General features: G+C 37.9%; 1 protein-coding gene across 5 annotated transcripts in view; it reads right to left on the bottom strand.

Moving 5' to 3' along the window:
- The window catches only part of LOC124118575 (guanine nucleotide exchange factor DBS-like), a 150497-nt gene that overhangs the window by 91879 nt on the left and 40846 nt on the right, over positions 1 to 17772 (bottom strand). For all 5 annotated transcript variants that reach the window (XM_046480758.2, XM_046480760.2, XM_046480759.2 and 2 more), the window contains exons 2-5: positions 13484 to 13567; positions 5803 to 5917; positions 4606 to 4696; positions 3995 to 4108 (exon numbers count right to left, since the gene is read on the bottom strand). In XM_046480758.2, coding sequence (XP_046336714.1) covers positions 3995 to 4108; positions 4606 to 4696; positions 5803 to 5917; positions 13484 to 13567 — 404 coding nt within the window. The remainder of the gene's footprint in view (positions 1 to 3994; positions 4109 to 4605; positions 4697 to 5802; positions 5918 to 13483; positions 13568 to 17772) is intronic.

Raw genomic sequence — 17772 nt, 5'->3', positions numbered from 1 at the left:
AGTTTATGGGGTACTTGGGAACAGATATTAACAGGATGCCACTGACAGATTATCTGTCTGTATCAATCGCTGGAAATAGACGATATAATTATGACAATCAGCATCTCATCGCCACGTGACTATGGGGTAAATCGTGTGATAAAAATAGCCTTCAGCAGACCAGAGAAAACGGGCCTCTAATTAACACATCATGTCATGACTTTGCATGAAAAGAACTTTAGTAACGCATTTTTGTTTTTTATGAGTTTAAGGATCATAGACCGTAAAATTCAGGAACATAGAAGAAATTAATTCTAAATTGAGTTTTTTATTACCCTCGAGTCTGAAGAAGTAGCAATAAAATATATCATAAACTGTTTTCATGCAGGTCCCAAAACAACATATTAAACTCACCAAGAAAGCATATTACAATGATTGTTCAGGATCTTGGCCATCATGGCAATGAATTGATTATTTTTAATAATTTTTATTTTCAATATCTACCAACCATATGTTACACAAAAGACAAAAAAATATGGAAGTAATTTTTTCTTATTTTTGTACCACCAACTTCAAGTTTTGATAGAAAACATCTGTAAACTAACTAATAAAAGTGGCCTATATATTTCAACCGTTTTGATTAGGCCACAATAAATAATAATTCATATTCATATACTTTTTTTTGTAAATATGTGAAGCCAAAAACATTTTACTTTTTTATAACTAACTGTCCAAAGATGCAATTTCCATGAAGCATGAATGTTTGGTAGGACTACATATACATTGTCCTTTGTATTTCATCAATTCAAATAACAATTGCCTTTTCCTTCCTCTCTCTATGATTGGGTACAATATCATGAGTCATTTGTCGTCACGCAGGCAGGGACGGAAATCTAATTCACTATGGCCTTTTTTTCCCTATTGTATTGACAAGTTTAACCTTACTTTAAAAAAAAAAAGATTATTATAAAAATAATTGATTAAAAATATTTTTGTTTTTTTAAAGGAATAACCTCAAAACAACCAAGACACCTTCAGTTAAAGCACAATTTTTTACACTATCATGTCTAATAGACCAAGAAATTCTTTACATCAAGTATGTAAATTAGTTTGGTCTTCATTAAAAATCATCTATTATTCTAGTGGTTTATATGAAAATATTCACTGAAAAAGTTCTTTTCAGGAAAAAGCCTCAATTAAACTAAGACACAGATTTGGGGCTGTTTTTCATTCTATACATTTTGACATTTTGACCAAACAAAAAAATCTGTAGAGGAAGAGAATAAATCGATGTGGCTATCAAGTAAACAAAATTAAGGAAATGTTGGATGTCTATTTTCATAAATGCATGACTTCAGCAACAACTGATTCCTCTTCACAGACGCTCAGGGCCTGATTTGGTCTGGCACAAGGGATGAGTCAATCTCACACTACTGCCTGTAATCTGAGCCAGGGGCTTTTTAGGGAATATGTCACATTTGATGTCAGGTTCTAAAAATTGAACTATGATTCAGCAGTGACACATCTGTTATCAATATCCAGGAATCGATGGCAATTAATCCCACAACATGTTAGCATGCAACGGCAGCAGGTCAGGTAACTCATCATTCCAGCTTACTTAGAGTGACCTCAATTCAGGAAAGGTATCATGGATATTATTAAAAAAGGCCTCATTATTAAATATAGGCAAAAGAGCATATCACCATATCATGAAATTCTTTGAAAAGACCAGACATTCATCATACACAAGAGAGCATATCACCACATCATGAAATTCTTAAAAAAGATCTGACATTTATCCTAGGAAAAAGGGCTTATTACCACATCATGATTTTCTTCATTTATACTATCATTTATCATAGGCAAAGGATCCTGTGATTATTTTTATCTATATGTCAAAAACGTAGGAACGAGTCTGAATGTAAAGATTTTACCTTTTACTCTGCAGAACAAATTGTGCATCGTGTTTATGACAATAGTTTCACAGAAAGATAAATACATTTTGTCATGACCTTACTGAGGTCGTATTTGTTCCATGAGATCACATATGAAAAATTAATTATTTTTGCACAAATGGAATGAGTGAGTTAATGAGTATGGTTTTACGCCGATTCTACCAATATTCCAGCAAAATCATGACGGGGGGACACCAGAAATTGGCTTCACACATTGTATCCATGTCGGGAATCGAAACCCGGGTCTTTGGTGTGACGAGCGAACGCTTTAACCACTAGGCATGACCGCCCTGCACAAGTGGAAGAAATGTTTATAACCATAAACTAAATATATATTTTTATCATATCCTCTTGCATTTTGAAAATATATCAGGATGTTAACTTAATTCCTGATCAGCAAGTTTATACATGTGAGCACAAAGCTTTCTTTATTCAAGGATGGGCCATAATAAATTGTGAAGTAACATCAACCATCAGCTGCTGACTGCAGTTTACAAATAGCATCACTTACTATTGCGTCAACAGCTCACAGGTATGCAACTAATCCTACTTAAGAGAGTACAGACATGTTCGAGGCCCCTCCCAAGAGGTAAAAGTGATTCAAGCATGGTTGTCACTCATAATCTCTTGACATGCTGTGATGTCATGTGGTCAGAAATTTGGCCCAAGGTCAGGTCAGGTCAAGGTCAAGGTCAAGGTCAAACTACTGACCAACATTCGGGCTGCTATTGATATGCTTATGATGATGTCCATCAATACTTTATAATGGGTAAAAATTCAGGAAGTTGGGATCATAGGTCAATGTAGAGGATAAAGGTTTTGGTTCTTACTTCTACATAAAGTATAAAGTTAAATCTTTTGAACTGTTGTCAACTATTTGTCACATACAGATTGTTATATATGACTCTGAGCTTGCCAAATAATGTTACATTATTATAAGGTAGGAGACAGGAAGCGAATGACCAAAATCATTGAAATGAAGGCCACATGAATGTACACAGCATGAATGGAATCAGTAGGTATGGAACAAGGAAATAATGACAATGAAAATGAAGAGCATCAGGTATGAAAATGAAGAGCATCAGGTAAGAAAATTCAGAGCATAGGGCATGAAAATGAAGAGCATCAGGGATGAAAATGAAGAGCATCAGGGATGAAAATGAAGAGCATCAGGTATGAAAATGAAGAGCATCAGGTATGAAAATGAAGAGCATCAGGTATGAAAATGAAGAGCATCAGGCATGAAAATGAAGAGCATCAGGTATAAAAATGAAGAGCATCAGGTATGAAAATGAAAAGCATCAGGGATGAAAATGAAGAGCATCAGGCATGAAAATGAAGAGCATCAGGGATGAAAATGAAGAGCATCAGGTATGAAAATGAAGAGCATCAGGCATGAAAATGAAGAGCATCAGGTATGAAAATGAAGAGCATCAGGGATGAAAATGAAGAGCATCAGGTATGAAAATGAAGAGCATCAGGGATGAAAATAAAGAGCATCAGGGATGAAAATGAAGAGCATCAGGTATGAAAATGAAGAGCATCAGGGATGAAAATGAAGAGCATCAGGCATGAAAATGAAGAGCATCAGGGATGAAAATGAAGAGCATCAGGTATGAAAATGAATAGCATCAGGGATGAAAATGAAGAGGTTCAGGTATGAAAATGAAGAGCATCAGGTATGAAAATGAATAGCATCAGGGATGAAAATGAAGAGGTTCAGGTATGAAAATGAAGAGCATCAGGGATGAAAATAAAGAGCATCAGGCATGAAAATGAAGAGCACCAGGTATGAAAATGAAGAGCATCAGGGATGAAAATGAAGAACATTTCATAGAGCATGAACTTAAAGAGAACAGGACATGAAAATAAAGAGCATCAGACATGAAAATGAAGAGCATTAGACATGAAAATGAAGAGCATCAGAGATTAAAATAAAGAGCATCAGGGATGAAAATGAAGAGCATCAGGGAAGAAAATGAAATATTTGCATCCAAACAGTAAAAGTCATGAATTATGTAACTTAAGGTATTTCCACAATTGCAAAATGATAGACTTACCCTATATTCGAGTTCCTCTTTCACAAACTTGGACCTGAAATCGGCAAACGCCCGCTGGAAGAAGCCCTTTGGTTGAAGCAAAAACACCACTTGGATGTGAGTGGGGAAGTAACTCTGAAACGAACAGTCCCTGGATGAGCATGCAGTAGATACATACATGAAGGTTCAGATGCAGCAACACTGGCAGGGGCTATAACTATTGGTTGCAGTATCAGTATTTTGCAAAAGAATTTCCATAATAGATTCCCATAAATCTTATATACACCATAAAAATGGGTGTGCGATGACTATATAGCATAAAACATAAGTATGGTATTAATGGTTTGGTTATTTCTGTTCCCATGGTTACTGGTCATTGTTCATCCTCTTTCATTACTCAATACAGATGTGTCACTGATGGTTTTATAGCTATCTAGAGCCGTAGTTATTGCATGGCTTCTTGGGCTCTCATTACAGCCTATCATCATCATCATCATCATCATCATCATCATCATCAATCAAAATAATCATCAATTATTTTGTGTCAACATTATCCTTATCTTCATTCTCATTGCTGTCATCATTATCAATATTTTCATTATGTGCGAGTTTAACAAAGGAAGAGCACTGACTGAGATTCTGAGAAGAATTGACTTGACTGCGCTCCATCCATCTAGTCTACGATCAATCACAAGGACGTAGCCAGACTCAGCATCATTCAAGCTGAAACATAATTACACAATCTTTATTGTCTCATGAGCAAAAGTATTGGGCTACCTGGGTCATCACTGTCATCATTTTATCATCAACAGCATCCATTTATTTATCTTTATATGTAAGAATTACATTCATCAAGAATGTCATCATCATTGATATTGTTATCATCATTTCATGCATCATCATCATCATCATCATCATAAGAGTGAGTGAGTGAGTTTGATTTTACGCCACTGTTAGCAATATTCCAGCAATATCACAGCAGGGGACACCAGAAATGGGCTCCACACATTGTAGCCATGTTGGGAATCGAGCCCCCGGGTCTTCGGCGTGACGAGCGAACGCTTTAACCACAAGGCTACCCAACCACCCCTCATCATAAGAAGACTTAGTAAATTAGTGATATCGTCATCCCTTTAGTGTCAATGTCGTCAAATTACACTATCATCATCATCATCATCATCATCATCATCATCATCATCATCATCATCTTTAACCATGTCATCAATGATCATCACCATCTTCAGCAACACCAGCAGCAGTCAACTGAACTTATGGACTTGAATTATGTATTTCACAGGGCACACAAGTATATGAATGGCAGCCTTCAACATCAACACAATGAATGACAATAAACTAGGCCTGGAAGGGTAACTCAGGTACTTGGGTCGGATGGGTACTGAGTAGGACCCGGGTACCCACAAGACTTCCGAGACCCTTGGTTAGTCATGTGATAATATATATCGTTAATTGACAAAAATTCATTATAACTCCATGGTTACACTACAAGTTAATAATGTTAGCATTTCTTTGTGACTATGCACACATTCCTTCTGACTTTATATGTTTGAATAAAGATAAAACTTCAGTCAACTTCAGTGTATACGATCAGATCGTTTTATACATGTATCTAAATACTTTTTGCCAGGGCTCGGGTAAAACAATTTCCCAGTGGACATTTCATATCCAACTCTTGAGACTTACAGTGGGTACCCAGGTTGGGTTAGGTAATAGGCGTCGGGTACCTGGGAAGTAAGTTTGGACTCGTCCCAGCGCTATAATAAACCATTCATAACCTGACATTAAGGAACAATTATCCTGCAAGAACTCACGGTGGTATGTGACAAAGATATTTCGTGACTTTCTTATAGTCCTCTTCGGATACTTCAGGCAGCATTGGGCAGTCAGAGAAAGTGATGATCGGTGCTCCATTCTTAGCTTTGCCACCTGTAAACAAAATGTTTATACTTAGGTCACACTTCTTATTTCATCACCACTGATATCAATATGTCAAAGTCATCATCATAACTATTGCCCTCTTTATTCATTCTTATATAATCATCATCATTAACTAAATCAACATCTTCCTTGTCCTTGTCCTTGTCATCATCATCATCATCATCATCATCATCATCATCATCATCATTGCCCTCTTTGTCACATACTTACTACATAATCATCATCATTAACTATATCATCATCTTCCTTGTCCTTAATTGTCATCATCATCATCATCATCATCATCATAAATATTGCCCTCTTTGTCATATACTTACTATATTTCATATCATCATCATTGGTGAGGTGAAACGGGTTTTAATGCACATTCAAGATTATTGCGCTTATATAGCGATATGCATGAACATATGTGTTTGTGGCTGCTTGTACAATGTACTTGTCCAGACTATGGACTAATGCCAATTTTATAGTGCTAGCCCACTGAGATACCATGCCGCAGTTTAACATAAATGCCCCACTCAGACACAGTATACTGACTCCGAGCCGACCAGTCCTTGTTTTAGCCCCTTAATGACGAGTGCCAGGCGGGGTAACAACAAGTTCCATCTTTTAACGTCTTTTGGTATGATGCGGCATGGTTTACAATTTGTTTCTAGTGGGGAAAAAACATATGGTAATTCTGTATACAGTGCAGGATGATTGGTAGTGTGACAGTTTCATGTATATTTATGTACTTCCAAGAAGGTTTTAGTTTCCTTATACATAACAGGATCTCAGTAGGGCTGGGACGGGTAACCATGGTAACTCAGGTACGCGAGTCAGGTGGGTACTGAGTACCCATTTCATGTTTACACATTATAAGTACACGTCGCTAATGTTCGCATTTCTTTCTAACTGTGCACACATTCCTTCAGATTTTTATATGTTTTAGTAAAGACAAACCTTCAGTCAACTTCAGTATATTTTGTACCTAACTTGAAACCTACAGTGGGTACCCGGGTAGGGTCGGGTAATAGAGGGTCGGGTACCCGGGTAGTAAATTTAGACTCGTCCCAGCCTTAGTTCGCAGTGTTTTGAGTTTTCAGGCAATGCATTTGATCAATTATTCCTTAAAATTTAAACATTTAATTTAGTTTCGTTTGACTGATCTTACAGACCTGGGACCAAGAAAAACAAACACTTTTTCTTCTCTGATAATATGAGGCGGCAATATGTACCAGGATACACTGAGCTTCATACTTATAACTACAAAGTAAGTTTTCAGTAATTTGTTCATTTTTTTCCATGTTTTTTTTCATGTTGCTCTTGCATGCAAACTGATATTTAAAAGGACAATAAGCTCCAAGTCCAAATTTTATACATGACTATACAACAGAAAGCAATACATCATCCAAAAGTCAAGCCATACAAGATGACACTACACACTGCAGTGTTTCCTGATCAGACTCAGTGCTACTGGCAGCGTCCACGACAGTGTTATCAGATTGACACATAATGTGACAGGTAGTCATGTACATGTACCAGCTGGTGTTAATAGCATGTACATATCACACAGCTGGGACATATCCCATGATGTATGACCTAGGTATGACATAAATAAAACAACAAAACCCTTTCCATTTCCAATAGAAGTTGATGGTATGATTCTGACCATATCATGACCATGTGTTTATGAATCACTATCAAAAAGTAGGTATTCGCAAAAAGGTGTGCATATTCTGCCCCACCGGTGACACCTGTCACAAACACATGCAAAGGCATGTCAATTGTTAATTTGAAAAAAACCACATGGGACTATATGGTCAAAATAGAGAATTGCATCGGACATAATTTCTGATACTGATGCCTTTAAATTGGAAATTTGTCATGTTTACACATATAGTAACTCAATACAAACAACTTGAGACATTTCACCATGATCCGATTTTACAAACCCTGTCAAAATTCCTTAACACATGATTACAAATCAGCTGTGAAATATATTAGTATTGATACATCGATTAAAGCATGTTAGAATAAGTAATAAGTAAAAAAGTAATTTATGATTTGTGAATAAATCAATAAATATTTCAATCACTGTAAAAGTTTATTTTGCATGTTTATCATAGTTCCTTGAAACAGTCTACTGTCAAAAATATAGATATATATTTAAAATGAATTGACCTATATATTGCAAATAGTCTAAAAATGATATAATTCCTTTGTATCAATATTTGAATTTTTTGTATTGATACAACATCTGCAGACACTGTGTGTCAACATATCAATATTTCCATATATCAATGACAGCCCCTAATAATGTTGACAAATATTGACAAATTGAATGTGAATCAATTACATCAATCCACAGCTACTGACTGGGCACAGACCTCAGCAATGGATGTGAAGGGTCAATGTTTTCAAAATGGCCTGTGACAGTTGGCCATCGACTGTTCTGCGATTATGTCCAGACTTAACTTTTAGGCTTTTATTGAACATATATGAAAGCATGAATGATTTGTTTGTTTGTTTGTTGTTTAACGCCTTACTCAGCAATATTCCAGCTATATGACGGCGGTCTGTAACATAATCGAGTCTGGACCAGACAATCCAGTGATTGACATCATGAGCATCTATCCACATAATTGGGATTGATGACATGTATCAACCAAGTCAGCGAGCCTGACCACCCGATCCCGTTAGTCGCCTTTTACGACAAGCATAGTCGCCCTTTACGGCAGGTATGGGTTGCTGAAGACCTATTCTACCCCGGAAGAAAACATGAATGAGTAAAAGATGTTTCATGCCACAGTCAAGCTAAATGATAACTGCCTGTGCGCAATCTAGTCAGGACCTGACAAACCAGTGATTGATATTGTAAGCAGCATCCCAAGCCATTGGGGTACAATGACATGCAATAAACACAATCTCAAAGTCCAACCACCCGATGCATTTAGTCGCTTCTTACGACAAGCAGAAATTGGCCAAGATTAACTTTAGTTTTATCCCAACAAGTTTGAAGTTGCTTAGAGTCAGAATAAACAAAATTACAAATCCAGAGTTTGTACATCTGTAATGGATTGTTTCATATAACCATCATCAACCAGGCAGACGCAGACTAAGGCTACCTGTGCTTTTTTCAGATTTCCCATCTCAAACTCTCCCTGAGGTTGAAAAAAACAACGTTTTTGTATCTTAATTTTCTTCCCTGCTGTGGAAAATAAAATACCACAAATATGCTATGCTCACTTATAAAAAACGCAGGTCAGCTTGATATTTCTTGAGCATTTAAAAAAAAAAAAATTTGTTTTCGACTCAATCTACGTAAAAAAATTATTTAAAGACAGGCAACTAGTGTTTCAAACTTAAAATATCATAAAGTAAGTTGTTAAACAATTTGTGAAAAACAGTTTGCAGTTTTGTTTATTTTCATCTTCCCGCTTCCTGCTGGTTGAGGATGGAGATGAGAAACACATAAAAATATGTGGATGGCCTGACAGACTAGCGCAAAGCTTCCTTCAAGGTGGGCGTTCAGGGCGGTTTTGTTACAAAGTCTATATACCTGGACACAGCTTCAAATGAGTTGCCAAGCTGAGCGTATTTGATCTGGCACATCTGAATCAATACCCCAAGATGAGTTGGCAATAAAACATGTTTAAAGACTAAAGCGAGTCTAGTCTACAACCTATACAAGCATTGATTTCCGAGGCTTATAAAGTTTCTCATTTGAGAGTAAGGTCGATACAGATTCTCTGTTGTGACGTGGTGTACTGGTTGTGTTGATTGGGCAGAGACGCTACCAGGCTCTTGATATATACTTGCATGATATTTACAGTGGTAGTGGCAGTTTTCTTTGAGAATGAAATATATCTTCACATGTTGTATGCAAAGCAACTCAAAAATAATTGGGCTATGGTGATTAATTTTGCATAATTTACACAATACATATGTTTTGAACTCTGGACAAAGGAATATTAGTTTGGTCATAAAAACACCAAGCATTCTCAGATATGCCTCAAAGAGGAATCACCAGAATACCAATATTTGTATTTTGTTAAAATGAATATACCTCAGCATCCTCGTCATGAGCCTGACTTATAATCACCATCCCTGTTTCTGGCAAATTTCTTCAGATTCACAAATTTCTTCACAGTCTAATCATGACAATGATGGGAAAGAGTTATTCGAAATAATTTGCAACTTGAAGTTTGTTTGTTGTTTAACGCCACACTCAGCTATATTCAATCTATATGACAGCGGTCTGAAAATATTTGAGTCTGGATCAGACAACCCAGTGACTGACATCATGAGTATCGATCAACGTAAATGGGATACGATGACATGCATCAACCAAGTCCGCGAGCCTGAAACACCTGATTCCACTAGTCACCTCTTACGACAAGCATAGTCGCATCTTGAAGTGTCATGTCGGTTCGTACATATCACTTTCATGATAAATTCCCAATGTAATTATATGTATGTGACTGACAGCAAGGTCTCAAGGTCACTGACTTGCAGCTCATACAAGGTCAAGGTCAGCTGAGTTGTGCCCCATCGCTATCTGATGACCATCTGGACAAAATTGATATTTTTGATGAGTCCATTACTCTCCACAACCATCAACAGGCAGAGTTTCTAGATCAAATGAGTCTCATTGCTTCTTTCTTTGTGAATAAACCTGCACTTCTCTAAAATACTTAACCTCACCTGCTCTCACTAACCTCTCAGATTCTAAACCTCACCTGCTTTCCCTAACCTCTCAGATACTAAACCTCAAGTGCTCTCACTAACCTCTCAGATACTAAACCTCACCTGCTCTCACTAACCTCTCAGAAACTAAACCTCACCTGCTCTCACTAACCTCTCGGATACTAAACCTCACCTGCTCTCACTTACCTCTCAGATACTAAACCTCACCTGCTCTCACTAACCTCTCAGATACTAAACCTCGCCTGCTCTCACTAACCTCTCAGATACCAAACCTCACCTGCTCTAACTAACCTTTCAGATACTAAACCTCACCTGCTCTTACTAACCTCTCAGATTCTAAACCTCAAGTGCTCTCACTAACCTCTCAGATACTAAACCTCACCTGCTCTCACTAACCTCTCAGATACTAAACCTCACCTGCTCTCACTAACCTCTCAGATACTAAACCCCACCTGCTCTCACTAACCTCTCAGATACCAAACCTCATCTGCTCTAACTAACCTTTCAGATACTAAACCTCACCTGCTCTCACTAACCTTTCAGATACTAAACCTCACCTGCTCTCACTAACCTCTCAGATACTAAACCTCACCTGCTCTCACTAACCTCTCAGATACTAAACCTCACCTGCTCTCACTAACCTCTCAGATTCTAAACCTCACCTGCTCTCACTAACCTCTCAGATACCAAACCCCACCTGCTCTCACTAACCTCTCAGATACCAAACCTCACCTGCTCTAACTAACCTCTCAGATACTAAACCTCACCTGCTCTCACTAACCTCTCAGATACTAAACCTCACCTGCTCTCACTAACCTCTCAGATACTAAACCTCACCTGCTCTCACTAACCTCTCAGATACTAAACCTCACCTGCTCTCACTAACCTCTCAGATACTAAACCTCACCTGCTCTCACTAACCTCTCAGATACTAAACCTCACCTACTAAACCTCACCTGCTCTGTCTCTCTACATCATAATACTTCAAGTAGAGGTTTCGCGTATTCCACGTATTACACTGCCTGACACTGAACAAATGTATATTTAATCAATGTGGTTACGAAGCAAGCAATGAGCCAGGTGGTCACATGAAGACGGAGTTGGCTTATAGATAAACAAGATAACGAATAAAGAAGCTAACATCCATGTCACCTCGGTCTTCATGGATGCTACAGCTTCTGAAATGCCCCTTACAGAGATGGCCAGATGACATACAGATTGAGGCAGGGTGTAGATGTAAGCAAGGATTATATCCTACCTAAATATTATCCCGGGGGAAGTTTTACTCTAGAGTATAGTATAGGATAGGATTAAACACACTGGTATGGGTTCAAATTCACTTGGGAGAATCATTCTGACACTAGAGAATTTCATCCCCGGGATAAAAAATAGGGTAGGATAATATTCACTCTTACATAGATACATCCTCTCAGACTTCCTCTCCATGTAGAGGATGTAGAGGATGCAAGTCTGTTTCCTTCAACTGTCTACTATATAGGTACTTGCATATCTGTCTCACCATACTATTTCCCTTCCTCCAAGCCCTTCTGTATGCTACATCCTTAGATGAAGCAAGTCTAGATTTTCTACAGGTTCTGAAGCTCACTGGGGCTCCTTTGAACTTAAATGTAGCTGCCTATTTCTCAAAAAATTATGTTTTCAGAGTCATATTTGAGGTGAAAAAGGAGTTTCTTGAGAATTAACCAAATTCACAAGAAAGGGAGTAGTGATGTGGAGTGTACAAAACAACCTTGGCGCTACGACTGTCGTAAGTCTATGTTAAGGTATGGGAGTTACGATCACCTTAGCGCTAAGATCGCTTTGTACACCCAGGACTGTAAGGTGATACTGACACTGAGATGCTTCTTGGGGAGAGCTAGGAAACGGTCACAACCCCTTTTTAGGCACCATGGGTGTCAACCATGTGTTTTTCACTTGTATATTGTGGCACTCTTCCGTGAAGATCTGGGGTAGAATAGGTCTTCAGCAACCCATGCTTGCTGTAAGAGGCGACTAACAGGATAGGGTGGTCAGGCTCGCTGACTTGGTTGATGCATGTCATCGATCCCAATTGTGTGGATCGATGCTCATGATGTCAATCACTGGATTGTCTGGTCCAGACTTGATTATATACAGAATGTCATCATATAGCTGTAATATTTCTGAGTGTGGTGTTAAACAACAAACAAACAAACAAACAAACAAACAAACAAACAAACAAACAAAACTCTTCCTTTTTCTAAATACTTGCTTGGCCTCTCAGGTGAGGTGAAGTGAAATTGGGTTTAACGTAGCGTCCAAGATTATTGCACTTAGATAGCGACGTGCATGCACGCGTGTGTGTGTGTTTGTTGTTGCTTGTACTAGTCCGGACTGATGCCGATTTATAGTGCTAGCTCACTGAGATACCATGCCGCAGTTTAACATGAATACTCCACTCAGACACGGTATACTGACTCCGAGCTGACCAGTCCTTGTTTTAGCCCCTTAATGCCGAGCGCCAGACAGGGTAACAACAAGTACCATCTTTTAACGTCTTTTGTTATGACGCGGCTGGGGAACTTGGCCTCTCAGTGTCAATGGTGGCTGGCTGGAGTTTTTGGGAGATTAGGGGTGAATTGTGGAAGGGAGAAGGGATGAGGGTAGAAGGTAGAGTGCCTAGGTGGTTGGGGGTGGTTTGTAGGAGATGGATACGAACATCAGAAGATGAGGAGAATGATTACTAAGAAGATAGGCAACTAAGTGCATAGTGATGGTTTGCGGGAAGGTTGGGATGGAATTCACTCTGATTTAACTATCAACCTCTACATAAACCAGTTTGTAAACATCAACTAAAGGGGAGACAACTCAGTAGGAAATCCTCACCTGACAGAAGAGCGAACCTGGACTGTAAAAGTTGTGCGACGTCCAGGACGCTGTAGTGACAGACAGACTCATCCATCGCATTACCTGAAACACAAACACACAGTCATAAAAAATCACAGACAGTGCAAAGAAACAAAATTCAAAGCAAATATGAATATTCCTTGTTTCTCAATATAAATGCATGACCGAGGTGGGTACCAAAAACATATGTGTAAATTTTAGATATAAATTTTAAATGAACAGTATATTAGTATAATACATAAAAAGATGTTCTATGTATCTGATGGTATTTTTAATAACCATATTTGCATATTTTGAAGGGTTTTTTTAAAATATGGTTCAAATGTTTAAAAATCAATGAAACCCCAATTATATGACTGCATCAGCTCTGTTTTCACTCATCCTGTGCAAATTTTTCATTGATTTGTCAACCATAACCTTCACTTTGAAAGAGTCTCAAAACATCTCAATGTCATGTATCCAAGGAAAAGAGCATCCACCTTTCCTCCTTCAAACACTTGACAAGAATGCTATCAGTCCACCATTTTGACTTGTTTCCAATTTTCCACAAGTTTTACAATATTTCACAAATCATTAACTTTTTCATTTCCACCAAAGTCACAGAAAACTACCCATGCTCAGTCAAAGGATGAAATTTTTCTGGATAATCAACTCACTACATTCCCCAAGACTCATTAACACCATTCAGGTTTTACCTATGACATTAAGATCTTTATAGATTAGCTATAAAACATAGTGGTTTCGTGCACAAAGCTCTTAAAATAGCTGGTAGGCAATTCATTTTTGTGGGTATTGTGATATTTTCTTTCCGAGCAAATCAGTATTTTTTCCATGTGAGTTTTTCCTTGTTTTTTTATGAGAGTGTTTTGACAGTTTATCAATAAATTGGGTAGGCATTAAAATATGGGAAGAAAAGGTAAAACCATAGAATTATTGAAGCTTTAAAGGAGGGGGACGCCAAAACAACATGCTACTCGTCAGACAACTGATTACATCTCAAAACCCTTTTCCTTCCATAAGACATCTAATGAGCTTTAGCTTCGACTTTTCTTTGTCATGAAAATACATCATTTAAAGCTATTTTTAGTCTTAAATCCATCATCTAACCACACAAGAATCGACTTCATGTTCATTGAAGTCAGCTCTTCATGGTTTAAAGCCACAGTCTTCATTGAAAGTAGCTTCAAATGATCGAAACAACCTTTTAACACCACAAAACTTGCTCAGCCTTTGCAGATGGTTAGCATGTGTAAACTTGCAAAGGCTGTTCGTGCGTGAGCTAATTTCAAAGGTGAATTAAAGGTTTCATGTTCAAACATTTGTTTTATGTGTGACATTTGCAGTGTGACTGAAGCTTGTAAATAAACTGGGCCAGGCAAACCAGAGTGGTTGATATTATGAACAACGTCCCATGCTGACGGGGTTATGATAATAGGCAATCGAGTCTGACCACCAGATGCACTTTAATAATAATAATAATAATAAGTGCATTTATAATACCCCAGATTCCATTCACCAAATGGATGCTCCTAGCACTACACTAATATTACCCCGGTCAATGGATCAGTGAGCAATAGATTTTCATTCTCAGCTCCCTGGGGAGTATACAACCCAAGCTGCCTTAGTACAACAGGCATAGGTTACTGAGGACCAGTTCTATCCCGGGATCTTCACAGTAATTCTAAACTTACAGTACTCACGGCACTCATAATATGATACACAAGATTCCAAGAAGTTATCTTCAGAAACTCTGTGTTCATGAAAATGAAGCATTCCCTCAGTAATTACAGGCTAATATAACTAAGGCATAATAACTTTATTATTAAATTTACATCCCAATATATTTTTACTTGGTTTTCATCAAGTCGCTCCAACGACCCTGCCTCACTTCAATATATTGTACCCTTGAACCTTCAGACCCGTGAAGATCCGGGGAAGAATAGGTCTAACGTCTTCAGCAACCCATGCTTGCCGTAAAAGGTGATGATGGTTGTCATAAGAGGCGACTAATGGGATCGGGTGGTCAGGCTCACTGACTTGGTTGATACATGTCACTGGATTGTCTGGTCCAGACTCGATTATTTACAGACCCCCACCATATATCTGGAATATTGCTGAGTGCAACATTAAACAACAAACAAACAAACAAACATGAACCTTTAAAGAAAATCGCTATGTGCATTCCCTTGTGTTTTTTACCTCATGAAATACACAATATGCTTAGAAAATAGACACAATTTATGGATAACAACTTCTTTATTTACTGTAAAGGTGATGTTTCGGTATAAGATCCTTGTACTGAAATGCCGCCTTTACAGTAATTAAAGAAGTTGTTATCCATAAATTGTGTCTACTTTGTCATCCGACAACTGCTAAGCAATGCCTATGAAACAATACAATATGCCTCGTCCTACCAAACACTCATGCCTCGTCCTACCAAACATTCATGCTTCGTCCTACCAAACATTCATGCTTCGTCCTACCAAACATTCATGCTTCGTCCTACCAAACATTCATGCCTCGTCCTACCAAACATTCATGCTTCGTCCTACCAAACATTCATGCTTCGTCCTACCAAATATTCATGCTTCATCCTACCAAACATTAATGCTTCATCCTACCAAACATTCATGCTTCATCCTACCAAACATTCATGCTTCGTCCTACCAAACACTCATGCTTCGTCCTACCAAACATTCATGCTTCGTCCTACCAAACATTCATGCTTCATCCTACCAAACATTCATGCTTCATCCTACCAAACATTCATGCTTCATCCTACCAAACACTCATGCTTCGTCCTATCAAACACTCATGCTTCGTCCTACCAAACATTCATGCTTCGTCCTACCAAACATTCATGCTTCATCCTACCAAACATTCATGCTTCGTCCTACCAAACACTCATGCTTCGTCCTATCAAACACTCATGCTTCGTCCTACCAAACATTCATGCTTCATCCTACCAAACACTCATGCTTCGTCCTATCAAACATTCATGCTTCGTCCTACCAAACATTCATGCTTCATCCTACCAAACATTCATGCTTCATGTGAATCCTGTACACAGATGCCTTAAACACTTTGTTAAACAAAATAAGATATCAAAAATAAAAATGCCACCTAACCAATATGTTTTACAAATTAGAGATATGAAGCTCTTACAATTAATTAACTGTGGACAAACATTGATGAACAAAGTAAATACATTCATCCAAAGCATGATACGCTCTTCATGGCCGACACTGAGGAAACCACTTCATGATACAAGGTTTTACACAAGATTCTGTCCTATTCTAACAAATCCTGCTGTATCGGGAGCCAGATAAAAATGCAGAAAAATTGTAAAAAAACAGTAACGCACAGTACAAGTGTTTTGTTGTGCAAGTTTGATTGTCAGCTCCTATTTGCATGACCTCCTAAAGTGACGTGACTTTCATTTTTTTACCCAAAAAAATATTTTAAGCAATGAGCTCCTGAAGTGGAGTGGATGGCGTGACAGTTCCATCGTGACGCTGCAGACCAAAGTAATCGGCAAGTCGACACCAACTTTACAGGTTACAAATCGGAGTTGTATACATATTGATCATTATGTTAGTGTTTTTATCATATAAGATATAAGGTTCTGTGATGCCATGAATACAGATTGAGAGATGATATTTATCCCCATCGAGATCAGGGTTAGATTGCACAGTGTGGAAGTAAATCATCTTAAATGTTAATTAAATATTGATGAAAGTTTAAAGAACTTGAAGAAGTCCTACCTGTGACAGTCATTGTGGATGAATTCTGATTAATATCTGCCATTTACAAGCATAATCATACCGTTGACTTGTAAATTGTATTGATCAGTAGTATGGAAAATAGTTTCAAAAGTGTTATCTAAATCCACTGACAAGTACACAATCCCCTCCTGGTTAGATCTATACAGAAATTTTGAAATCAACATCCACATCCACATCCACATCCACATCCACATCCAGAATATGACGCAGCTTCTTGTCATCCACCGAGACAATGATTTCACCACACTTGGTTTCACTTTGGTTGTTATATCCTTTGATGATTTCACATGGCACAGATTCTATGACATCAGTTTGGTAAAAGATGATCCATGGAAGATCTAACGCAACATCTGCACGTGCAACTCAAATATTCTGCTGCCACGTCTAACATCTATTTCTGCAAGGAATGATATTACATTCTCTAGCATTGCAACATGTAGACTCATTTTGATTCTTATTGGTTGAAACATTTCAATTGGTTGC

This window comes from Haliotis rufescens, unplaced genomic scaffold (assembly GCF_023055435.1).
Source record: "Haliotis rufescens isolate VD_foot unplaced genomic scaffold, xgHalRufe1.0.p SCAF_9, whole genome shotgun sequence".
Taxonomy (NCBI): domain Eukaryota; kingdom Metazoa; phylum Mollusca; class Gastropoda; order Lepetellida; family Haliotidae; genus Haliotis; species Haliotis rufescens.
The sequence above is the reverse complement of the archived record's forward strand: the minus strand, read 5'-3'. Positions and strand labels throughout refer to the sequence as shown.